At 32.2% G+C, this 26,751-nt stretch overlaps 2 protein-coding genes across 8 annotated transcripts; both read right to left on the bottom strand.

The window, feature by feature from the left end:
• Positions 1-8,327: 8,327 nt before the first annotated feature.
• On the bottom strand, positions 8,328-10,613 carry LOC131603897 (zinc finger protein CONSTANS-LIKE 6-like). The gene is made up of 2 exons (XM_058876351.1): positions 9,418-10,613; positions 8,328-8,811 (listed from the first exon to the last, which is right to left on the bottom strand). The coding sequence occupies exons 1-2, from the start codon at positions 10,447-10,449 to the stop codon at positions 8,560-8,562; spliced, it is 1,284 nt and encodes a 427-aa protein (XP_058732334.1). The 5' UTR covers positions 10,450-10,613; the 3' UTR covers positions 8,328-8,559.
• A 6,879-nt stretch (positions 10,614-17,492) lies between these two features.
• LOC131603896 (probable pre-mRNA-splicing factor ATP-dependent RNA helicase DEAH5) lies at positions 17,493-26,515 on the bottom strand. Of its 7 annotated transcripts, none has more exons than XR_009284540.1 (5): positions 23,210-26,515; positions 22,157-22,617; positions 19,930-20,151; positions 19,688-19,802; positions 17,496-19,150 (listed from the first exon to the last, which is right to left on the bottom strand). XR_009284540.1 is itself a non-coding variant. In XM_058876349.1 (2 exons), exons 1-2 carry the CDS (start codon positions 26,410-26,412, stop codon positions 22,224-22,226), a joined length of 3,597 nt encoding a protein of 1,198 aa, XP_058732332.1. In that variant the 5' UTR covers positions 26,413-26,515; the 3' UTR covers positions 22,102-22,223. The 7 variants fall into 7 exon arrangements, 1 of the variants encoding a protein (XP_058732332.1); XR_009284542.1 differs by having other exon boundaries at positions 17,497-19,150; positions 20,066-20,151; XR_009284544.1 differs by having other exon boundaries at positions 17,497-19,150; positions 20,066-20,151; positions 22,194-22,617.
• Positions 26,516-26,751: the final 236 nt, after the last annotated feature.

The raw sequence follows: 26,751 nt of genomic DNA, 5'->3' as shown, positions 1-26,751 counted from the left end.
CAAATATTATTTTTGTTTAGGTATCATTTACAAAAATATTTGGATCAATGATAAATTTTCATATATAAAAATATTTAGATCAATAATAGATTTTTTCCCGTATACCATTTTTGAATTAAAAATATTTGGATCATAAATACCATTTTTCGTATATAAAATATATAGATCAATAATAGATTTTTTTCCCGTATACAGAATTTATTTTTGTTTAGGTATCATTTACAAAAATATTTGGATCAATAATAAATTTTTGTATATACAAATATTTAGATTAATAATAGATTTTTTCATGTTTACCATGTTTGAATTAAAAATATTTGAATCATAAATACCATTTTTCGAATATAAAAATATATAGTTCAATAATCGATTTTTTTTCCGTTTACAAATTTTAACTTTGTTTAGGTATCATTTACAAAAATATTTAGATCAGTAGTAAATTTTCGTATATAAAAATATTTAGATCAATAATAAATTTTTTCTCGTATACCATTTTTGAATAAAAAATATTTGATATAAAGCAATATTAAAGAAAAGAAGAAAATTGTAATTGAATTAGATGACATCATCAATTGATCCAAACTTGACAACCAAATACATAATAGATCAAACATGTAGTTGAAATAGAATAAAGTGACATCATTGGTTGGTTGGAAAAAGTAAATTTTGAATACAAAGTGCCTCAATATAATAAGGTGACAAAATAAGAAGAAATGGCCGATGAAATTTCCATACCATCTAATTTTCTTATATTATAATTTTTTTTAAAAAAAGCTAAATGCCAATAATAAAACCATGATCAAGTGAATAAAAGAAAGATATCATTAACCACTACACCTACTAAAAACTTATGCCATTTTTGAAAGGATTAAATATATATATATATATATATATATATATATATATATATATATATATATATATATATATATATGGTTCTTCTAATATTTCAAATTCGTTTAGTTTCTCAAAATAATTTTTTTGACAAATGATCCTCTTAAATTTTTTCATCCATATTTTTTATCCACTCTTTAACTAAGCGACGATTTTTACAACTTAACGATAAAATTAACGATGTTTTAGTGATGGTTTAATATTTAGTGATTGGATTAGCGACAGTTTTAGCGAAGCTTTTAGTATTAAGGACCAAAAGTATGGATGTTAATTTTTAAGAGGGTCATTCTTTGGAAAAAAAATATATTTATAGAGACAAAAAACGAAATTTGAGATATTCTAACCACACACATATTAAACCCTTTTTTAAAACAATTTGTATACTTTAAAGGTAGGGGCGGTAGGACCGTAACTTACTGTCTGTTTGTCTTCTATTACGGTATAAATTTTAGAAAAAAATATAATTAAAATTCTTTATGGGTGATTTTTACTATTTTTTTAATGAAAATAGGATAAATGTATAATTTCCTCTTACACATATACAACTAGTAACAAACTTGTGCGTACGCACGAGTTCTGGTCTGCTACGCGCATTTGTTTACATGATATATTTATTTAAAAAATATTAAAAAAGAAAAAAATATTTAAATCAATAATAGATATTTTCGTATATAAAAATATTTAAATCAATAATAGATTTTTCCCGTATACAAATATTATTTTTGTTTATGTATCATTTACAAAAATATCTAGATCAATAGTAAATTTTCGTATATAAAACTATTTAGACCAATAATAGATTTTTTATCGAACAGGTGGAGGATCATCATCCAAAGCCTGTTTTCACTGGGATGGAGGCATTCACAGGCCAATTAACTTTCCATAGAGGATGGATTCTTCCTTCATCTTCTTCTTACAAATTCTCTTTCGTTGAGCTATAGTGAGTTTCTCCGTCTCAAAAACGTATTCTTCTACACAGCTTGTTGAGTGATTTTGATAGTCATCCAAAGTGCATAAAATTGTGAAAAATGTTTCAAAATTATGCAAATTTTCAGAGAGTTTCGTTTGGAGTTGAAATCGAACCTAAAATAACATCGCATTGGATTCCATTTCGATCAATTCTTTTACTGTAAAATAAAATAATGTAAATTTAAAATCAAAACAAAAATAATAATAATAATTTGTATTTAAATGTTCAAATGATAGATTAAACAACTTACTTGCCTCTAAGAGGAAACAAAATCCGCCAAAGCCAAGAATGTTCAACAAATGAGTAACATGAAGAAACAACAAAAAAACAAATCAAAATTAAAACTTTTTCCAACATTGAAATACCCAAATTGAAAAGGCATAAAAAAAAGAACTTGTTCATGAAACTTTCATGTTCTTCAGTGTGTTGTGTGTAAGAAGCAGAAGTTGACGGTGGAAGAAGATGAAAGTGGAAGGCTGAGTTGAAGAATAAAGATTAGGAAGAAAAAGATGAAGGGAACATTGTCTTGAGAAGAGAGGGTGTTGCGTGTGTGATAACATGTCAGACTTTGGAAGACTGTTGATTTCAAAAGTGAGTTGTCTTGGGGAATAGGTGGCACAGTTATCTCAAAAAGCTTTTTTAAATTTAAAAAAAAAATATTTTTCCCAAGTCATTTAGTTGTAGTAGCATTATTAAGATAAAAGGTGTTTGCAATTTTTTAAACAAATGAAAGTAAATATGTTTCGGTTAGAACCACGTATAGGGATGGCAATGGGTCGGGTCAGGTGCGGGTTTTGAACTACCCAAACCCGCACCCAAAATCGACATCCGAACCCGAACTCAAACCCAAAGGATGTTCGGGTGGGAAAATAACATCCACGTCCACACCCGTTGGGTTCGAGTTTTTTCACCCAAACCCAAACCCGCAATAAAATACATAAAATACATTTTTTCTACAATTTTCTACAAAATATTTATATATATATATATAAGCGGGTGTGATTTTGGATTTCGGGTGCGGGTTTCACACTACCCAAACCCGCATCCGAAATATCGGGTGGCACCCAAACCCAAACCCAAACCCAGTCAACTCGAGTTTTCACCCGTTGACTTGGGTTCGGGTACGGGTGGGTCCCGCGAGTTTGGGTCTTCTTGCCATCCCTAACCACATATACAATTTGGTTGGAAATAATTAGAAATGGACAAAATTTGACCATAAAATGATGATGTGGCAAAAGATCAAAGAAGGGTAAATTTGTGATTTCTAGAATAACTAATTTTCTTATATTATAGATTTCCTCCTATTTTCACTCCATAAACGATATTTAAGTACATTTGTCATATTTTCATTAAAAAATAATAAAAATCACACTTAAAAAATTGTATATAAGTATAAATTTTATTATATATTTTAACTTGAAGAAGGTTTATACACCTAAATATCACCAATTTTGGTAAAAAAAAGTATTTGTTGGAGACTATCTTATTTGATAAAGGGGGAAGGCTTTTAGGGTGTTCATATAATTAATTTAAGATATTAAGATTAAAAGATATTAGGATCTTGGGGTGCTTAGGGAAGCTGAGAGCAACAATGTCCGCTTAATGTTTCACGACCACATCTCTATCAAAATTCTTTAAATTATTATGTATATGAATGCTCTCTCTTATAAATTTAATATTTTACTCATTCATATGTGATGTGAGACTTAACCACTCAACTGGATTCATCCCCGATCTTCCACCTAGTCAAAGCATGACTCTGATACCACTTGTTGGAAGAGTTCGAGGAAGTTAAGAGCAACAGCGGGTGTCCAATGCTCCAATATACCACAAAAGAGAAATATCACATCTGCATCTAAAACCTTAAGACAATAGATATACATATCACCTCTCTTATAAATTCAACATTCACTCATTAATATGCAATGTGCAACTTCTCCTCCTACAATTGCAATCAAGATATATAATTTTAGTATTAGGAACCAAAAGTATGGATGAAAAATTTTAGAAGGATCATTCTTTAAAGAAAATATTTTGATGAACTAAAAACAAAATTTAAAATATTTAGGCGAACAACAAACATATTTAACCATTTTTTAAATAATTTATATATTTTAAGGGATAGGGGGTGGTAGGACGGTAACTTATTTTCCGTTTGTCTTCTATTATAATATAGATTTTAGGAAAAAAACTTAAATACTATTCTTTAGGTGTGACTTTTATTATTTTTCGATGAAAATATGACAAGTGTGTAATTTTTTTTTACATATATAATCTTTCCTCTTATTTTCACTCCATAAATTATATTTAAATACATTTGTTATATTTTTATTGAAAAATAATAAAAACCACAGAAGAAATTGTATATAAATTTTCTCCTAAATTTTGTTATATTTCTTAACTAGAAGAAAGTTTATATATGTAAATGTCATCAATTTTAGTAAAAAAAATATATATATTTGTTGGAGACTATCCACTTTGATAGAGGGTAAAGGTTTTTAGGGGTGTCAATATAATTTAAAATCATGATTAAGATATTGAGATTAAAAGATATTAGGATGTTGCGGGCGCTTGAGAAAGCCGAGAGCAACAACGTCCGTCAATATTTCAGGACCACATCTCTACCAAAATTCTTAAACTATTAGTTATATGAATGTCGTCTCTTATAAATTTAATATTTCATTCATTTATATGCAATATGAGACTTAACCACTCAACTGGATTCATCCCCACTCTTCCACCTAGTCAAATCACGACTCTGATATCATTTGTTAAGAGAATTCAAGGAAATTGAGAGCAACAGCGGGCATCCAATGCTCCAATACTACAATAGAGATACATCATATCTCTACCTAAAATCTTAAAACAATAGATTTCCATATCATCTCTCTTATAAATTTAACATTCACTCCTACAACTTCTCCACCTAGCATTGCAATCAAGATTCGATAAATATAGTAACCTAGTAGTCTATAATAATTGAATCCTATAAATAGTGACAAGATGATGATGGTTACATACATGTTGTATGATGGTCCATCTACCATGTTGAGGTACAGCCCTATGCCATCCACTTTTTTGAAGTTTCTGTTAATTCATTTTCACAAAGTCTGGCCCATTGACCCCAATATTTTTGGGACCATATTGCTTTTTATAGAAAGAGAACAAAACATACATTTCAGGATCTGTCGTTTAAGTAGCAACTCTTGGGATTACAGAAAGACATAGTATTCTATTATTTCATTTTCATGTACTTACCACCACCAACACAAACTGATACATCCTGTTGAGAGGTTTTTTTCTCCTAAATAATACAAAATAAATATGACTTTATAAGTGGTCATCAATATTAATTATGATCTTATGGTTGGAGATTATACCTTCTGTTTTTGACTCTCGTGTCATAACTAGCTCCTAATATTTTTTATTATAAAAAACTCTTTTTCAAATTATTTAAATAAAAGATAGAATAACTTTAGTGTGTAAGAAAGAAAAATAAAAAGGAAATAAGAGATAAGATAAGATGAGAGAGATAATGATATAAAAGAATATTATTTTCAATTGAACATTAGAGTTGTGTGAGTGTGATAGTCTAATTGAATTATTTTCTATTATAAGTAGGACAGCCCTACAGAAATTTTAGAAGTAGACTAGATATTTTGAGATACACTTGAATCTCTAACAAGTCAATTCATTTTTTTTAATTATAATAAGTGATTATTTTACGCATTCAAATTTACTACTACAATTTTAAATTATAATACCATTTATTTAATAGAAATAATAAAACAAATTAGAAAAATTGCTATTAAATTATATTAATATTCTCAAGATAAAAATAAAATATCCTAGATTCAAACCTGCGTCCATATGTTTTTTATCATTGTACAACTACCAATTGAACTGACATAAAATATTAAAAAATAAATTTAATATCAATCACATCTCTTATATATTTAATTTTTATTTATTTATATATTTAATGTTGTATTGAACTAATAAATTTTTTCTCTCAACTTAAAATTTTAAAACATTATTACATTAAGCATCTTTCTTATATATTTATTGTTTAACCTATTTATAGGTTAAGGCGCAGGATATGATAGAGACATAATAATAGGATAAGAAGTAGGATAAGGATAGGATATGATACAAACATGATAAGACTTATTCTATCATGTGTTTGTGTTTGATTGACACAGCATAATATATATATATATATATATATATATATATATATATATATATATATATATATATATATATATATATATATATATATATATATATATATATATATATATATATATATATATATATATATATATATATATATATATATATATACACACACACACGCTTGTAAAATAACTATATTTTTCTAAATTATTTTGTAAAACATTTTAAAATTAATAAAAACTAATATTTTTCAATAATTAAAAAAAATCATTCATACTATTGAGTAAATAATTTCAAATAATATATATATATATATATATATATATATATATATATATATATATATATATATATATATATATATAAACTTGTAAAACAATTATATTTTTTAAAAACTATTTTGTAAATATTTTAAAATTTATAAATGGTTAAAAAAAAATTATAACTAAAAAAATTTATTGACAAAATTACCCTTGCAAGAACATATATTTAATTTGATAAAAAATAAAATTAGAATTCATAGTTTTAAAATTTAAATAATTATTTTATTTTTAAATATTTTAATTTTTTTATTTTATTAAATTAATTATTAATATTTTTAATTTAATATCAAATTAATTTTTATTTATATTTTGTCATATTTAATTTTTTATTTTAAATTATATTTTATAGGGATAAATTAGTAAATCATTTTCTTATTTTATCCTGCCGGATTCTAATTCAGCTCAAATATTTAGGATAATAATTTGAACTAGTGAGGTAGGATATGATAAGTTTCAAGATTAGCTTATCTTATCATGTTGTGTCAATAAACACTGAATTGAGATAGGATATGATACAGATATCCTATCCTGTCTTTTATCCTGTGCACAAAACGGACCCTAATAGTTTAAAGTTGAATCCAATAATTATCCTCTCAAGTATGAGTTTTTCATATCTATTCTTAATTCAAAGATCAATGATATATTGCATTTAAGAGGACAAATTTATCGTTATTAAATTTTTTCAACATTAATGTAAAATTTGTTAAACGTCGAATGAATATATGGTTGTTCACTCATTAGTTAAGATGATCATTTTTTGGTCAAAGTGCTTTTTTATTTATAAAATTCCTCCTTGTATTAACTAACAAGGAGGGATTTCAACACATGTTCTTGAATTCCAGCCACACATTGCAATTCTAGACATCGTTGGAATCCTTTTTATGAATAATGCAATTTGATCAAACTACTTTTGTAAGCCAATACAACATTATTAGCCGAGGTTGGGATTCACAACTGAAAAATCTTATTATTGCAATCGTTGTCTTAATCATATGGAAAATTTGGCACACAATAAACCAACTTAGATTCAATGGACATTGTACTCATTGATACATGAGTTCACTATCTTGAAACATTTTGATATCAAATATCAACCCCCTTGCACCCTACATTAAAAAATTAATTAGAAATGTCCACAACCACATTAGGTAAAATGTAACACAAATGAACATTTCAAGAGAAATATGTACTTTACAACCTGTGGAGGAGTTTCCGGAATTCGCTGGGCACCTTGTTAGGTGAAATCAGGTATCGCGACCTCTTTTCAAATTGAACTTACAAGTGTCATTCTGACAATAGAATATGCTTCTAAAAGATGATGGAATCAACTTTGAATTAAAAGTGACCTTGTACTTGATATACATGGATTCACTAATACTACCATTGTCATTTGGAAGCTTCTATCTAAATAAAAAAAATTGTCTTCATACCATTAGGTCTTCCAATTCAAGGTAACTCACATCTACTTTAGAGATAATAATTATTTCAATCGTATAGTAAATCCATGATTTTATATTCAGGATGAGATTTAGTGGGACTATATCCCAATTCGTGTAAAAGATGGTTTTATAAGAGATACACTTACATTTGGTTTAACTACTTTTTGTTTATGTTAACTTTTTGTTGAAGGGTTAGATTCTTGCCCCATCTTTTCTTATGTATTTCTCTTTTATTTACAAATTTTTTATTTAAAAAAAATACTTAGTTATGATTGGCTGAATTTTTTTTATAATCGGTGAGCTTATTTAGGATCATAAAATGTATCTTACAATCATAATCATTGTATCAAGTTTTCAACATCACAAAGATATTAGTTTCAACCTAATATTAAACATATGTAACCAAAATAACCAACAAAGTAACCATAGCATCAACATTTGAATACTTGATCCAACTTCTAAAAAGGAACAACAATAATAATACATCAATGGCTTCCAAAAACTATTAGCCAAATCTTCAACTAGCTCATAATTAAAGTGTTATACCATTAGTACTACTAATTAAACATGAAGCTAGAGAGTTACATTGAAACATCCCAAGCAACAATTCTTCTTAACAAGTAATAAAATTATTATAATACATACTATACACATTAATTAATCCACATGCACCAAATATTAATCACTCCATGTTTGCAGAAAAAGCAAACATAGAAACTCAATTAATATAACCAAATTCATCATTATTTTCATGTCAGTGATAATTAGTTGGAAATGAAGTTGCTCCTCCAGCAAAACATGTTGTTCTTTTAACAAAACGACCTTTCATTCTTGGTCTTTTCTCTGCATTCAATTTCCTTACTTCATATCTTATCTTCTTTGCAAACAAACGTGTTCTTCTTTTCTCTCTATACCTTGATACTCTTGCTTCTCTTCCTCCATCTCCATTACTTCCTATTAAGTTCCCTCTTAGGGTTCTTATTTCTCCTTCTACACCACTTGAACCCTGAAATCAATGTTCACAAACCACTCACATGTCAAATATTATTATATACATGTATGTATGTAGTGATAAAGTCATAAAACAACTATGCGAGAGATAACGATTTACTGAAAACTCAGCCCTTATCATAAAATAAGATATCGATTTACTGAGACTCAGCTCTTATCGTAAAATAACATATACATGTATGTATATAGTGATAAAACAACTAAGCGGAAGACCATACTGGTCTGACACAATTTGTTGAGATACAACTCTTGTCGTAAAAAAACATATACATGTATATATGTAGGGATGAACAACTATGCGTCAAATCACGATTTACTGAGTCTTAGTTCTTATCGTAAAATAACATATACATGTACGTAGTAATAAAAAAACCTAAGCGGATGATCATATAGTGGTCTCATACGATTTATTGAGATTCAACTTTTATCGTAAAATAACATATACATGTATGTAACTAGTGATAAAACAACTAAGCAGCAGACCATAGTGGTCTGGTCTGCCACGATTTATTGAGATTTAGCCCTTGTCGTTTTGATTATGTTTCTGCTAATTTTATATCGCTTTAATAGTGTAAAAGAGAGAATTGAGAAAAGAAAGTACCAAGAAGTTTTGCCATGAATCATCTTCGGAGTTGAACTTAGGAGGGTTTCCGGTAGTCCATGGAGAAGGAGAGCCTTGCCTAGTCCAAGCACTAATAACATCTTCATAGTTTAGTCTCAAAAATCTCTCTCTTTTAGTTTCCTCTTTAGTAATAACACTCTCACTAACACCAACACTACTATTAATACTCAAAGGCATAAACTCTTTCTCTTGGTGTCCCATTGATTCATCATGATCAATATTCCAATGAAAAACTTCATCACTTGTCATATCAAAAACCGATTCCAAGTCATCAAGTTCTTCATCTTTAACCTTCAATACTTCATTTTTGGATGGATCCATTTCATTCTCTTGTTTATAATCAAACACTTGTTCCGACGAATTCTCATGAATCTCGCTACTCCCAACACCAAGTAAACTCTCAACATTTGCTGCAAACTCAGCAAGATCAACATCAAACTCACAGAAACTATCCAAATCACACATGTCCTCGAAATCAGCAGCATCATTTTTCACATTACAATTCTCTAAATCAAAAGGGCCTACATCAAAAACCGGGACGCGACACAGCAACTGCTCCTCCTCCTCCTCCCCCGCAATCTCATTAATATCAACTAGTAATTCCCGTTCCCGTTCTTCTTCTTCTTCCTCACCTCCGAGCTCAGGAACGAGCGGAAGAAAACTAGTATTAAAAAGAACCTTCTCCTTAAGCCGTTGCTGCTGTTGTTGAATCGACGAATTCTTATTATGACGCGGCGTCCTCGCCTTTCTAGTGAATCCACTATGCCATGCTTTCGCAGTTGCTGTCGTCGTTGCTACCTTACCAGACGCGGTTTGAAGGCGAACCCTTTCGTGTCTACTCGCTAACTGATTCGCCGAATGAACCAAATTGTCACAACCATGACAAAGAAAAGCATCATCAGCAGCACAGAACCAACGTGCCCTTCTTCTCATACAGCTATCACAAGCTCTCGCTGTCTTGGCTCCCAAGGCACCTGCATCTGCACCACCACTTTTCATATCGGTTATCATAAAAAAACGATATAATAACACTCTTTATGGTTTTTTTTTCCTTCCAATATCAAAAAATGATTCAATTAATGTATGTTGAAAAAACTAGACAGTGTGATGAAGGAGACACTAATGTGAGTAGGGACTGTTATATTTTTTTCTTCTTTGCTTATTGCACTTTTGGTAATTTGCTACAGGAATATTAATGGAGGTTCATAGGACCTACCAATTGGTCTCATCTTAGTGGTGATTGGATAGAAGTTGAAGTTAATCTTATTCTATGAATTCTCATTGGTTATCTTGTTAATTATAGGATTTCTTATGGACCCATTATTTGTTTGTGCATTAAAACTTTGAGTAAGACATTTTTGTATTGTTACATTACATGCATAATAATTCAATATTGTCTGCATTTTTGTGGTCCCTTTAACAACTAGGTTGCTTTCACTTTACCCGGAGTGACATTCTACCCTTATTTTACGTTGTCCTAAACAATGTTATAGATGTGAAATCCGGGATGTAAATTGTAGATGCTGTTGCGGTCGCGGTCGCGGTGAGTCACATTGTGACTGTGTAGCGTGAATTTTGATTGAGAATTACTTGAAGAATATAGTTGAGAGACGCTTAAAGTTATAATTTTTTATTACATTAGTCGAAATATTGAGTTTTGGGATTTTACAGTTTTAATTTTTTGATGAAAATAATCGAACAAACATGGTTGAAATTGTGTGATGCACTTCCTCATATTTCCTAATGCGATAGCATTCATGATTTAAAAATCATATCGCAATTGCAGTTTGATTCAGTTATATAAGGTACAACATTAATAATATTGCGGTCACAATTGCGGTTGGGGACTACAATTTAAAATCATGTGCGAAATTTCATGGGATGACTAAGTTTAATTGAGAAACATGTCTAACCATTATTAATGAGATTTTTCTTCGAAGCCAATTTTAATATAGCATGATGACATGAGTATAGTTTTACTCGACTAATTTTTTATTTGTTATGTGCCCTTTTATAAGCAAGATTATTGATGTGAAGTATTCATTAATTAGGAAATCTAGCCGACTATCTTTAGTTAGGTCTTTTTTCATAGTTGATTTTACTTTAACCCGATAGATTTGAGTCTAGTTTTACTTGATTAATAAGTTTTTGATGTGGTGTCCTTCCTTCTATATAAGCAATGTTATTGATGTGAAGTATTCATCAACTTAGAAATCTAGCCGACTATCTTTAATTAGGTCTTTCTTCACAATTGATTTATTTTAACCCAATAGATCTGGGTATAGTGTTACTAGATTAATTTTCAATGTGTTGTCCTCTCTTCTATTTAAGAAATAGGCTTAATTACAACTTTAGTCCCTCTATTTTGTCTTTTTCTCGATTTTAGTTCCCTCATTTTTAAAACCACGATTTTGGTCCCCCTTTTGAGTTTTCTATTGAAAAAGCTACAGAAATAGGGACTAATTTTGCAGAAAAAAGCAAAATAGGGGGACAAAAATTGCACAAAAAACTTTAAAAAGGGACTAAAATAGTGATTTTTAAAATAGAGGATCAAAATCAAGAAAAAGACAAAATAGGGGGACTAAAGTTGTAATTAAGCCTAAGAAATATTATTGATGCAAAATATTCATCAATGTGAAAATCTAACCAACCATCTTTAGTTAGATCTTTTTTAACAGTTGATTTTTTTAACCGAATTGATTTGAATCTAGTTTTACTCAATTAGTTTTTGATGTGCTCTTCTTTCTTCTATTTAAACAATATTCTTGATGTGAAGTATTCATTAATATGGAAATATTGCTGACCATCTTTAGTTAGATCTTTCTTCACAATCGATTTTTTTACTTTCGCAAAATTCTAACTTGCTATTTTTTATAAGAGATTTGAGTTCAATTTTACTCAACTAATTTTTGCACAATATTTCATCTTTAGAGTTACTTGATTGAAACTGACTATCCAAATTTAGTTATTTTAGGATTTACATTTTTTTTCCCTATATGTTACATTGGTGACTAGCTTTTTTGACCAACAAATTCAAACCAACCAATTTTCTCATTGGTTAATTATTAATTTTTATCCTATACTAATATGTAAACATTGGATTTATGGACAAAACAAAAGGTGAAAATTGAGATTGGTGTATATAGATAAATCAATGATAAGAAGGAAATGGATGTATTGTTTCCAATTGGGTGAGAGAAAGTAGAAAGCTATTGCCTATACAAAAACAAACCTTGAGTGTTGACATTATAGGAATAAGTCCAAAAATTAGTTCACCATAGAATTTTATGTAAATTCAGGTCCAGTTAAAATTACACATATATCAAAACAATAAATTGCACTGTTTTTTGCATATATGGATGACAGATACTGTTGGAGGGTGATGTTTTTGTTTCTATTTGTTTTGCACAATCATGTATAGTATTAGAAAAATATCTAACTCGCATGATAAGGAAAATATACTAGGCTTTAAAAGAGGTTATAAATACAAGAATCTAAAGTTGGTTGCTAATATATAAGGCTTTCACAAATTGATGACAAACTCATAGCGTAGCCGATTAAGAAATTTGAATCGGTTTGTACATGAATAGAAATATTTCAGTGGTTAAATAAGTTCTTGAATAAGGAATTTATAATATTATAGTACTTTTCACACTTTCATTCATCTCACCCTTGAGGATGACAACTAATGAAACAATTTTAAAGATATCACGTCAAATAATTTTTTAAATAATGAGAGTTTCATACGATAGGAGGAATTGATTTCAACTCTTAAAAGTAAATCTTCTAATGATGACATCGAATTAAGAAGATATCTCAAGATTCATCGGTCATAAGATTTAAGTTTTAGTTGAAGTGTAAACGGTTAGAAGTAGTAATTCGATGTTTTGTAGAAATATAGTATTTGACAGTGTCGAAGTAGTCAGTCGAAGTAGTAGGAGTCAGCTGTATTCAACAGAGTCGAATACATCCTATAGTTGTTATGTCGAAATGTAACTTGTAGCTTTGTATTTTACGCTTTGTATATTTTGGGTTTTTGTAGATTTGTAGAGTTTTGGGTCCGAGTTTAAGTTGCCTATATAAAGGGCATAGTATGATGTAATACCAACAAGGGCATAGTATGATGTAATACCAACTCACTTAAGACAAATCATATTTTTACAATTCAGTTTCTCATTTTTCTCTCTTCTTCTCTCATCTTTCTTGAAAATCCTAATTGTTCAAACAAATTGGTATCAAAGAGCTCGGGTTGCGATTCAGAGAGAATTTGTAATGGAAAACGGAACAACAACATCAATGTAATTTCCAGGGAATCTACCGGTTTTCAAAGATGAGAACTACGGACGGTAGGTTGCGTAGATGAAGGTCATCTTCAGATTTCAAGATGTGGCTGAAATCCTGAACGATGGAGTACATGCAATGGAAGAGAATGCGGATGATGAACTGAAGGTTATACACAAGGATAAAAGAAAGAAAGATGAACAATCTCTGTTCTTGATTCACCAGTGTGTGGATCCTAAAGTGTTTAAGAAGATTATTGAACAAGAAATGACTAGAGAAGCGTGGGACAAGTTAAAAAGCTTGTACGACGGAGAAGAAAAACCAAATAGGGGGAAGTTGCACACATTGAGAAAGCAATTTGAGATGACTCAGATGAAGGAATATAAATCAGTCTCGGAATATTTTTCATGTGTGGTGTTGTTGACGAACTAGATGAAGGTGTGTGGTGAATCAATCAACGATTTGCAAAAGATTGAGAAAGTGTTGAGATCTTTGACTGTAAATTTTGATTACATTGTAGTTTCAATTGAAGAGTCCAAGAACCTATCTGAGATGAAGTTGGAAGAACTTCAAGCTTCACTAAAGGCTCATGGGATGAGGTTGAAGTAGAGGAACTCGAAAAGGGAGAAGGTGGTTGAACATACACTACAAGCAAGATTCACCAAAAAATTTGGAAAAGAGAAGGCGGAGCAGGGAAAGAGTCTTGCTAATGATGAGAAGTCAAACAAGAATTTAATGAATCATCCTGATTCATCCAAGAAAGGCATGGGCAACAAGTATTCTAGGAAGACAGTTGACATGAAGGAGGTGAAGTGTTACAACTGTCAGGGATTTGGCCACTATGCTCGAGACTGTCGAAGAAAGAAGGAAGCACGAGCGAAAGATAGTGATAAAGCACAATATGCACATGCTAGAGATATTGATTATGATGATGTGTTACTCATGGCCGAAACTCTGTCGAACACTGAGCAAACCAACATGTGGTACATGGATTCTGGATGCAGTAACCACATGACTGGTAATAAGAAATGGTTCGCCAAGTTAGATGAATCAGTTAAGAAGGTGAACAAGTTTGCAGATGGCAGACACGTCACATCAGGTGGAAAAAGATACATATATGTGTTCACAAATAATGGTCGAAATGCCAACATCACTAATGTATTGTACGTACCATTAATGACAAGTAATTTGATAAGCATAGGTCATTTACTTGCAAAAGGGTACAACATTAAGCTCGAAAATCATCAAATAAAGGTGCATGATGGTAAGGGAAGGTTGATTTTAAAAGCACCATTGAAAGACAACAAGACCTTCAAAGTAGAGATTAATATGGTTGACCATCAATGTCTTGCTTTGACTGCAGGAGAAGACAAGAACTGGCTATGGCGCCACAGGTATGGACATCTAAACTTCAGAAGTTTAGGAATGCTCAACATGAAGAAGATGATGTATGAGTTACCTCAGGAAAATGAACCAATTCAGGAGTGTGAGGAATGTTGCCCATAAATTCGAAAGAAAAGCTAGAGCTTATTTATTCTGACGTATGTGGACCTTTTAAAGTTAGGTCGAGTGGAGGTAACTGTTACTTTCTAACATTCATCGATGAATTCACTAGATGTATGTGAGTTTATCTGATTGAAAATAAAAGTGAGGTATTCACATAGTTCAAGAAGATAAAATTGCATGTCAAGAAACAAAATGGATGCAAGTTAAAGAAACTGAGAACTGATGGTGGTGGTGAATACACCTCTAGAGAATTTTCTAAGTTATGCAATGTGGAATGTATAGAGCATATAAGGTCATTGCACCCTATACTCCTCAGCATAATGGTATAGTTGAGAGAAAGAATCGAAGTATACTGAACAAGGCTAGAAGTTTGTTGAAAGCTAAAGAAATGTCAAAGAGAATTTGGGGAGAAGCAATTTTGATAGTAGCTTACATACTAAATAGATATCCAATGAAGAAGTTGGTCGGCAAGACATCTTATGAGGCTTGGACAGGGTTGAAGTCGAATGTTAATCATCTTAGAAGATTTGGATCAATGTGTTTTAGGCGTGTATCTGAGCAATTGAGAAAGAAACTAGATGATCAAAGTCAGACCATGGTGCTAATAGGCTATCATTCGACTGGTGCATACAAGTTGTATTCACCATATGATGATAAACTAGTGATCATTCGAGATGTTCTGGTAGACGAAAGCAAAGGGTAGAATTGGAATTTGAAGTTAGTTCGACATGAACAAGATACAATCACAATTATATTTGAAGAAGAAGATCAACAAAATGAAGTCACAAGCAATCGAAGTGAAGAACCACCTGAGAAAAATATCAGAAGTTCGATTAGAATGAGAACTAAGTCGACAAGGCTAGCTGAATATGAGATATTTCCATACCAAATAGTCGATGCAGATGGTAACTTGATAGGAGAAGTGATGATGAAGGGTGAAGATTGTTGTAGTGTCAAAAGACTGAAAAACTCTTGTGAGAGTTTTAGTTGTAATCGGTGTTGTGCATTCATTTGCTATATCCAAGAGTGAGTTTCTCTTGTGGAATTATTTTGTAAAGCTTGCAAGTTAAACCTGTATAAAAGTTTGGTTGTAGGTTCTTGAGATTAACCTATATAAAGCTTTAATTGTAGGTTCTTGAACTTGACTTATATAAAAGTTCTAGTTGTAGGTTTTTGAGTTTGTCAGGTGTAAAAGCTCTGTTTGAAGGTTTATAAGCAAATCTTGTGTAAAGGTTATGTCTATTAGTCCTTGAACTTAACTATTGTATAAGTTCTATTTGTTTGTCATTGAAGGTTTGCGAGCAGATTTTATAGAAACTCGTGGTGTTTAGTGGAGCTCTCAAGAGGAAACTCTTGGAGACAAAGGTGGTTCAAATGGTTAGCCTGAACCTGTATATAAATCTCTAGTGTACTGTCTCCATCTCTTGTCTCTTTTATTTCCGTTGTGTATGTTATATTTGTTGCGCATCTTTCTTCATCTCGAATTTCTTTATTAATTTCCTTTATTTTATCTCAGTGTGATCATCAAAATCAAAATAATTATTTTAAATAACGAAGTTTTAGAAATTGGTTTCAATTTTTAATCTACAAAATTCACCGCTCTCCCTCATATTTGGAGTCAATTGGCTAACAAATGACATCAAAATCTAACTCCAGTTATAAGACTAATCGTTTCAAGTAGTATGAAGTCTTCAAATATTTTTTCTTTTGACGTTTTTTGAAAAGAAAAAAAATTATAATAGATAAATTAATGTCTCATTAATATATTTTTAATTTTAAATATATTATAATAATATAAATTATAATTGAAGAATTCATCTAAACTCTTCAAACTCTTTCTCCAATACAAATTTTGAATTTCTTGATTTAAATGATTTTTGTATTACGAATAAAATGAAAACCGCAAAAATATGTTAGATTGGTGGTACGTGATAGAATGGAATGAGAAATAATGTGATTTTGTTGTTTGGATTTGTAATTAATGGATGAAATCAAATGTAACACAATGAAATTCATTACGTCTCATTTCATCAAATCTTCCATTTTTTTCATCTGATTTGGGTGTATGCAATGAAATTGAACATTATTAATAAAATATTCAAACCATAAAATGAGATCTATATTTGACTCAGGTCCACTCTATTACATTGTTTTAAATTTTATTTCAAACCATTGTGTTCCATCGATTTAAACATAGTCCAAAATCTTCTCCACTTAAATCTCTCAATTCTTTTAATTTCATCTTTCAAAATTTTGAAGTCTTATCCTCTACCATTCAAATTTTCAAATAAAATCTTAAAATTTAGAGTAAAGTCACTCTTTAATCCTAAAGCATTAGTCTCGTCGTTGTACCCGTCTTTTCTAAACTTTCCAACAACCCGGTCTTGCATTTGACTCAACTAATTGTTGAAGAGGGTTGGAAACCGAAGAATATAGCCTTTTGAGTACAATTCAAGAGTATTGTTGTATTATGGACCGGAAATGGATGTTAGCACCCTTGACAAAACCACATTTATCTTAAATAATCTTGAAGTCGTAAATAGTCTTGAAATTTATCTTCTCTATCTTATGTTACTCATTTATGTTACTAACTAATCTTCCCACACATTTTCAGTACACCTTTCTACCACAACTTTCCTGTCATTACATTCTCTATCATAGATGCCACTGCCACCCACAGTCTATCCACAAAAGGGGACATATGCGTAGAAAGAACAAATTTGCTTAACTATCATACAATAACAAGTGGCATGTTACTATTAGCTCAAAATTTAAGGAATCTTATCTCATATAAACGGATTATTATGGTATCTTAAAATCTTCACATAGTTGATGGAACAATTGCAGCAACTTATTTTGTGACACATGTTTTGAATTCTATGACATCGTGATACTCTTGTCAAAACCAGTTAGTTCCTACTAAATCCTATGACCTATAGCTATCACTTAGATAAAACGTTTGCCTATAGTATTAGTTTATACTTAATGTCATTTTTTTATTTTTTTTATCAATGATTTTTTAGGCTTAGATTGAAGTATTGTACTCATTTTATACAAGACCCAAAAAAGAGTGCTAGAGGTTATTAGTAAACTAATTTTCTGACACTCTTTTATTTTGACCTGACACCCGCTTAATTTTTCCTAATACCAAAAATCCAACAGACCAAGACATCAGAATTTTATTATAAACTGCTTATGTTGAAACCACAGTTGCATAAACAAATATAGTTCAAGCAATTTTATTGAAGGTGAAAAAATTTGGTGAATACAATAATAACTGTTATAGTGTTGTCTCATTTGGCACACTATTGATACATATAGAAATGGTAATATGTATATGAGAAACTTATGTGAGTATTGTTTGTGTTTCACTAGTTACTTTTGTTATTCTTAGTAACATGCTATAGTGATATACTCTGAAATATTCCATGGTGCAGGTGTTCCATGTTACAGGTACTATATTTTGAAAAAAAATATTTCAAATCTGTAATTGTGCTATTTTTTTCACTTACTGCCTTATTTTGTTCTATAGAAAAGTCATTTTGTGTTTAAACTATGTTGAAGTACGTTCAGTTGCAATGCATGGAAAAATGATAAAAGAATCTTGTGTTTCATTTATGTACAAGTTTAAGATTGGCTTCTAATATTGTACCTCTATATCGCTACCCTGCTGATAGAGAATCAAGAGTTGTTTCAATATCCCGCAGCCAATCCAATATCCCGCAGCCAACCCGCAAAAACCGAGTTTAATATTGGGCAAATGGGCCTTTCAAAGTCAACCACGGTTTGGAGTGAGTGAGACTTTTGGGCCCGAACCCACCCAACCCGACTTGTTGTCCACCCCTATCGGGAACATGTCTTCAACTGTACTTGGTGGTTGGTGATGTTCATTATGAAAGGTTGATTTAGGCTGAGTCTATGAGATCTGTATCATCAGGCATCCATCAATAGACTTTAGACAAGATTCAACAACTGCCACAATACATTGATGATTTTTTTGAAAAAGAATACGAACAGAACATGTAAAAACTAATATGTTCCAAGGGCATTGCAAAATTTAAAAAGTGACATATACAGTTTAGAGTAAACGTACACCATAGCTCAGAACCAAGTATTGTTTATGAATTGAAGAAATGTTTATAGCAACAAATCTAATACAGTTTAGTGTTATGTATTGGAGTGTATAACTGTTTCCTCATTGAAAGTGTAATGGCTGGAGCAAAACACATATAAAAAAAAGGATATCTAGAGGTTAGAGTGAAATATAATATCTGAAAACAGTTGGTTACCCTGAGGCTTGGTTCCTATATCTAATGTTGTTGGCATAACATCAATTAAGTATTGGTAGATTTATTGCAGGATGAAGCATTTTTCCTATCTAATGTTGGTCCTTATATGAATAGTAGACTTTTTACAGCTACATTATTGTTATTAGAAAATGTTTATTGTTATTAAAACCAACCTGCTGAAACTTTTTACTATGCTATCATAGCTACAAGTTCATCTATTGATTTCAATGTCTTCTCATAGTATAAGTACGATTCATATATCTTTGGCGATCGAACATAACGATCCATCTGAAAACAGAAACACCAAAAATCACAATACCAAAACACAAATTTTATGCCAATAGTTTCAAAAAAAACATATAGTTGAATTCATTAATCAAATTACCAAAGCTAAGCATACAATATACATATATACCTCAGTCAAGTAATCAACCAATTCATTAGCAGTTTTGACATACTCCTTTTGAAAATTTTCCGGCAAAGTAGTCATGGCATTTTTCAAATCCTGTTCAAGATAATTCTATTTCAATCTTATATAAAACATAACATACCTCCAAGACAAAGTTTCCAACATTTCCCTAAGATTATGTAACCCTTGTTTAAATCAAATATCAGAATGAGGGGTCTTGACATTGCGCTGCGAACATAAAATCAGAACCCGGAAAAAACAAATCAGAAACTTAGATAATGTAGATTACTCTATTTGTAAGAAACCAAGATGCAAATATGGACAAATATGTGACTTAGAGAACTATTCTACCAAAAGCTGGGACAAATATATAGAAAAGTTTATAAAACAAAACAGCTTAAACAGAAAAAGCTTAAACCTGAAATACAAAAAATAATAAACTTAAAAAACAATGAAATAAAATAAGAACACAACCTATTAAATTATTCATATAAGCACAAATAGAGTATGTTCTTCATATCAGCACAAATTATTCATATCAACATAAATAGAGTCTGTTCTTGCTGAAATAAAATAAGCATTATTCCATTGTTTTAATGAACACAAACAAATAGAGTCTGTTCTTCTTAAAATAAAAACATAAAATTCATATCAGCACAAACACAATCTATTAAATAATTACATAAACATATAGAGTCTGTTCAAACCAGTTTCAGCAAGGAAAAAAATAAAAGGAAAAAATAGAAACCCTAAAAAAAATTAGAAGAATAAACAGAAAATCGAGAAAAACTTACACACAGGAGAATCAATGGTTTATTGTGTTGCTTGCAAAAAATCAACATGAAAGCTCACCAGAAAAAATCAAGAAAAACCCTAATACTCAAAGAATCAACATGATTTAGTGTAAATTAATTTTGAGTTGAAGGGTAATTAAGGATGTTCTTAGACATGTTATAATCTTAGTTAGGTAGTTGATACCTTAATACCTTAGTCATTTCTCTTTGAAATTCTTTAGCTGATATAGCCAACAACTAAGTAGGTACATGTATTATTCAAAAACAAAAACTTTGTTCTTTCATCACACTATCACACACTTCAACATTCACAATTATGCAGGTATTCAATTGTATATGACGACATATTAGAACAAACTTCAAAAAAAAATCATCTTAAAACAAATCAATAAATTACTTGAAAATAAACCTAAACAGAGCAAAGAGTAGAGAGTAGTAGAGAAACGCAAACCTTAGTAGAGAAATAGAGCAAGAAAACGCAGAGCAAGAGCACATACATACCAAAGAAACACAGGAAGAAAACACAGAAAGACAAAGGCAAAGGACAGTCGAAGAATATGCAGGAAGAAACAAAAAAAATGCAGAACACACAGATGCGAAGAAAAACACAGAAGACACTGTTAGCACAGATGGCATGGCAGTGAGAGGCTGCTCTGTAAGGCGGTTAGCAGACAGATGGCGTGGCGGTGACAAGCTGCTCTGCCACACTATGCCGCTATAGCAGGGATATATAGTGCCCTATTGACAATAAATATTTGCACAATACAATGCCTAACAGATCAACTAAATATTTTGACAAGGATTTAGGACATCAAAAACATTTGATTGTTGCATCAACCCTAGTTTTCCATTCTACTGATGTTATTTGGCCCTATCACCGATGCCACAAATTAATAGTAAATATCATGGAAACTAATATCCTAAAAAAACTATATAAAAAAAGGGATAAACATTTGATTAGTAGGTAAGACATGGATCAATGGGCCAGCTCATCGTCAAAGAGAAATCTTGAACTAAGCACAAAGATAAAAGAGAAAGCATGTAGAAAAATATGCTCAAAATTTAATAAATAAAATCGTCCAAAAGGAAGCAAACACATCATACTTTCGTTGATCCAAAATCTGGCTTTCTCACCACTAAAATCAGTGACAAATCTATTTATAATAAATAAAGCACAGCTTCTGCTAAACTTAAATGAATCACATAATTCATGAAGTTACAGTTAATGCAACAGTGCAAAATATGTAAACTTGAGTAAAAACAGACTTCTCTGTCAGGTGTGATTGGGGGAGAGAGGGATGGGGCTGAATAAAGGTCAGTCAAAAAAATAAGATTGTATACTTAAAATGGAACTTTATGCATCATAAATTTTACTAGCAACACCAACAAAAATATGTCCAAAATTTCATTTAACTCGTAAATATAAGCAGAAAACTTACGTTTAATACTAAATCCAACATAAATTGTATCTATAACCTTGCATTAAGAGTAACTGACAAAGGCATATCATGCACGGCGTTTACTCAAACGCCATGAATTAGGCTCGTGGTATCTATCATAAAGTGGTTCAATACGCTCTTGACGCTTTCGTTTGCTCATCTTTGTAGGATCTGCCACTTTAAAGAATCTTGGAGCCAATTCAACAAGCCACTTGGGGTCTATGACTGTGACCTCACGCATATATTCCTTCGTTGTCATTACAAGCTCATGGTATATGACCCAGTCTGGCTGCCTCTGGAACAGAGCTGAACTTGGATGGATATATACAGGCTGATTCTCAACTAGTGTTCTATAACCTTCTTGGGGGTCCTTTCTAGCTGCATGAAAAAAGAACCCAGCAGTAATAGCCTTCCGAATCTTCGTGAAGTTTTTTCCAGCACTCACAACATCCAATTTGTACCTAGATATCAGTTTTGATGATTTAGAATACAATTTAATCTCACTAAATGATAATTTACAAGACTAATGTCATAAAAAATCATTACTATAGACCCCACATAATGTCATAAAAAATTCTTCATAACTATAAACCCCACATAATGTTATAAAATATTCATCATAACTATAAACCGATAACAGAAAAATATCGGTAACAATAATGGCAACAAAAAAGTCCAAAGTGAAAATACTTAGGTAAGAATTTTTCCTTTTCATTATACTTTAAATATAAAGAATAAAATACTAAGTTCGCCAGTAAAAAACCGTTGAGAGTCAAAAAAAATTGTGCAAACAAAATATATAAAACTGAAGGGGAGCCTTGACATAACGGATGAAGAGCCATAACTGCAACAAAATGGTCATGGACTTTAATTATAAAATTAGTCTCTTGCAAACCCTTTGCTTGATACAAAAATTACCACATATCTCTTAAGTTAGGTAGGACAAGGCTCCCATTAATGTGAACAAAACTTTTAAAAAAACAAATGAAGAGAACAGAACGAATCAAAGCAAGCAAAATATTAGAAGATTATATAAATAGATAGATATCTTACTTATCCATGATGGTGAGAAGTTGTTTCCTTACATCCTGGGCTCTTCTCAAAGATCGAGATTGGACGAAATTCTCAAAACACCAGGGGCCAGAAAAGTTTTTATTTTTCCAGGACTCATAAACAGCAAGTAATGTAAGATGGTCACCCTCTGGCTGGAAAAATCTCGCCCTTTTCTGATCTGCTTGGGCCTGTTTTTCCCTGGGCCTGTAAAATATATTGCCGGTTTGGATCATGGCAATTATGGTCAATATCTCATCACTGCATCCAAGGTCAACACTGGCAAGTAGCATCTTGGACAGTGGTGGGTCTAGAGGAAATTCAGCCATTTTCCTCCCCAATTTGGTTAGCAGGCCCTCTTCATCCAATGCTCCAAGACTGTAAAGCTGCTCCATGGCAGAAATAAGTGCTTGGGGTGATGGTGGGTCCATAAAATCAAATGACAGAAGATCATTTATGCCCATGGCTTTCATGCTAAGAGTAGTCATGCCCAGATTTATCCTTTGAATCTCTGGAACAGAAGTAGGTGACATCTCATTCCTATATGCACTCTCAGTATAGAGGCGATAGCACTTTCCAGGTCCAGTACGCCCTGCTCGTCCAGCTCTTTGTTTGGCTGAGGCTTGTGATATTGGAGTTATCACCAAGGAATCAAGACCTTGTTTCGGGTTATAAACATTTTGCTTAGCGAAACCAGGATCAATAACATAAAATATCCCGTCAATAGTCAAAGAAGCTTCAGCAATGTTAGTAGCAACAACCACTTTCCTTTTCCCAGGAGGAGCGGGATCGAATATTCTAGATTGCATTTCACTAGGAAGTGCACTGTAAACAGGTAAAATGATCAGCTCTGGAACTTCCCTACCTAAACCTTTCATTCTCTCGTAGAGAGACTGACAAGCAAAATCAATCTCCTCCTGACCAGTTAAGAAGAGAAGAATGTCTCCTTCAGGTTCTGTCAAGTGGATCTGTAGAACAGTGATCAAAGACGCATCCAAGTAATCGCTTTCTGGCTGTTTGGTATAAAGTATCTCCACGGGAAAAGTTCTCCCAGGAATTGTGAAGATGTTACAGTTAAAGAAATATCCTGAAAATTTTTCAGCATCAAGAGTAGCAGATGTAACAATCAATCGCAGCTCAGGTCTCCGCTTCACCAGCTGCTTGAGCAGTCCAAAAAGAACATCAGTATGAATAGTTCTCTCATGGGCTTCATCAAGCATGATAACAGAATACTGTGACAGATTCTCATCAACCAAAATTTCCCTAAGAAGCATACCATCAGTCATGTACTTGATTACAGTATCAGGTCCAGTGCAATCCTCAAATCGAATGGCATAACCAACTTCCTCTCCTAATCTACACCCAAACTCTTCTGCAACTCTCTTTGCAACGGACGTTGCAGCCACTCTACGGGGTTGAGTACATCCAATTTTACCTCTGGTGGTGTAACCTGCTTCAGCAAGATACTGTGTGACCTGTGTAGTCTTACCTGAACCAGTTTCACCAATCACAACCAAGGTCTGATTATCTAAGACGGCCTGAATCAATTCTTTTTTCAACTTGTAAATTGGCAAACTCTGCCTCTGTTCTTGAATAGAAAGCTTTGACCTTTGCCCAAAAGTAATGGCTTTCCCATAGGCATCTTTCTTCCATTCTGGCATATCATAGGCCGATAGGCCAACACCCCTCAACTCTTGGGCAAGATGTCTTTCACCGGACTCTGGCATAGGGTCCTCCCAAGGACGATTGAGATCCTTTGGAATTGAATCTAGCATGGTACGCTGCTGCTGTTCTCTTACTTCCCTACGCTCCTTTATAAGCGCAGATTGGAGCGCAGCAGCACGACCCAGAGAACCTTCTGGATTCTTAAAGATCTTGACAGGAGACATATCCATTGAGTACCTGCTCTGCCCTTGCAAGAAGGCGGGTTCATCGTCATTCATCTCAATCTCAAGCTCTTCCTCGGCGCCTTCCTCTTGGTACATCACTCCATCTCCCTCGTCATCATAAGTCGGATATTCCGATACACTCAAAACCCCTGAAGCAATCAACTGTTTTGCTTCCCATATCTCAGGAGAGCTCATTCTCTTTAGCGGCCTGCGCGTAGAACCAATATCATCCTCCTCCACAATCCTGATCCCAGAAAGCCCAGTCCTAGTCACCGGCCCATCTTTCGAATCTTGTGGATTTATCCTAAAAGCCTCCTCCTCTGAGCTCTTCTTCAATGGAAGAAGATCCTTCCCAGTACGCTGATCAACATCCCTCATAGAAAGACTCAACTTAGAACCAGAAACTGAAATCACCTTCACATAAACCTGTTGATCCCTTTTAACAACTTCCTTAGTATTAATGATCTTCCTAGTAGCCATCTGAGAAACATGAACCAAACCCTCCTTCCCTCTTAAATCATCCAACTGCACAAAACACCCAGTATCCATCACCCGAGAAATTCTTCCTTTATAAACCCTATACAACTCAGGTTCACCGGATCCATCACGCCTCAAATTTCTTTCTTTACAACCTTTCTCATCAATATTCCCTCCCCTTCCATCTTCATACTCTTCATAGTCATCTCTCCTCCGCCTCTCATATTTATCCCTATCATTCCCCCTTTTATTTTGGTACCTATCTCGGTCTCTATCATTCCCCCTTCTATCATCTTTTCCGCGCCTAACATCTCTGCCTCTTCCTCTTTCTCTATCATTCCCCATTCTATCATCTCTTCCGCGCCTATCATCTCTGTATCTTCCTCTTTCTCTATCATTCCCCCTTCTATCATCTCTTTCGCGCATAGCACCTTTTTCATACCTGTCTGGTTCCATCTGCTTCTGTTTCTGTCTAGCCTCAGCTTCAATCTCATTCCAAAGCTCCTTAGCCTGATCCCTATCATCTGAAATCGCCAATGCCTTAAACTTAGTCTTCGAGGAAGCGTTTTCCTTCGTCGGATTCTCCTTCTCCGTCTCCAGGTTAGGATTAGGAGGATGAATAGCATGAATAACAGTAAGAAGAGTTCGAACGAAATAATCCGGCATGTCAGCCCCCTTTTTTTTCAATTTGGAATCGAAATCTTCAACAGACTCCGACGAGTGACCCAAATCGATAATAAATTTGGCGAGAATCTTATCGCCGGTTCCGATATGAGATTCCAACTCGGTACATACCTTGGAAACCAGTGAAAAGCGCTCCAATTTCTCCACGGCATCCATGGTACAAAGCAGCAACAACCAACGCTGTGCTTTCTCGGAAACGGAAGAGAGAAACCCTAAAAATTGTGTTTCTTGCTTCTGAAGAAAGGTGGCTCCTTTCTGAGACGATTCTCATGGATTGAAAATTCTATATATATATTAAAAAAAAATCCTTATAACTATTTTAAATAGATTGAAAATTCTATTAAGAAAAGGAATCACTTATAATTATTCTTAAATCTAAATCTTTTATTCTTAATATATAGAATATTATTTATTTTATTTTTGAATAATCTATTTTGTAAATTTTATATATTTACATTTTTCTGTTGTCAATGATATTTAATTTTATATTTTAAA

Source organism: Vicia villosa, linkage group LG5, assembly GCF_029867415.1.
Source record: "Vicia villosa cultivar HV-30 ecotype Madison, WI linkage group LG5, Vvil1.0, whole genome shotgun sequence".
NCBI classification, from domain to species: Eukaryota; Viridiplantae; Streptophyta; class Magnoliopsida; order Fabales; family Fabaceae; genus Vicia; species Vicia villosa.
This window is presented reverse-complemented; position numbering and strand designations above follow the sequence as displayed.

Coding starts and splice junctions, on each gene's coding strand:
- LOC131603896 (XM_058876349.1), bottom strand. CDS start 26,412: ATGGATGCCGTGGAGAAATTGGAGCGCTTTTCACTGGTTTCCAAGGTA. Junction 22,618..23,209: donor CTTCTCACCATCATGGATAA/GTAAGATATCTA, acceptor ACTGATATCTAG/GTACAAATTGGATGTTGTGA.
- LOC131603897 (XM_058876351.1), bottom strand. CDS start 10,449: ATGATAACCGATATGAAAAGTGGTGGTGCAGATGCAGGTGCCTTGGGA. Junction 8,812..9,417: donor ATTCATGGCAAAACTTCTTG/GTACTTTCTTTT, acceptor CATTGATTTCAG/GGTTCAAGTGGTGTAGAAGG.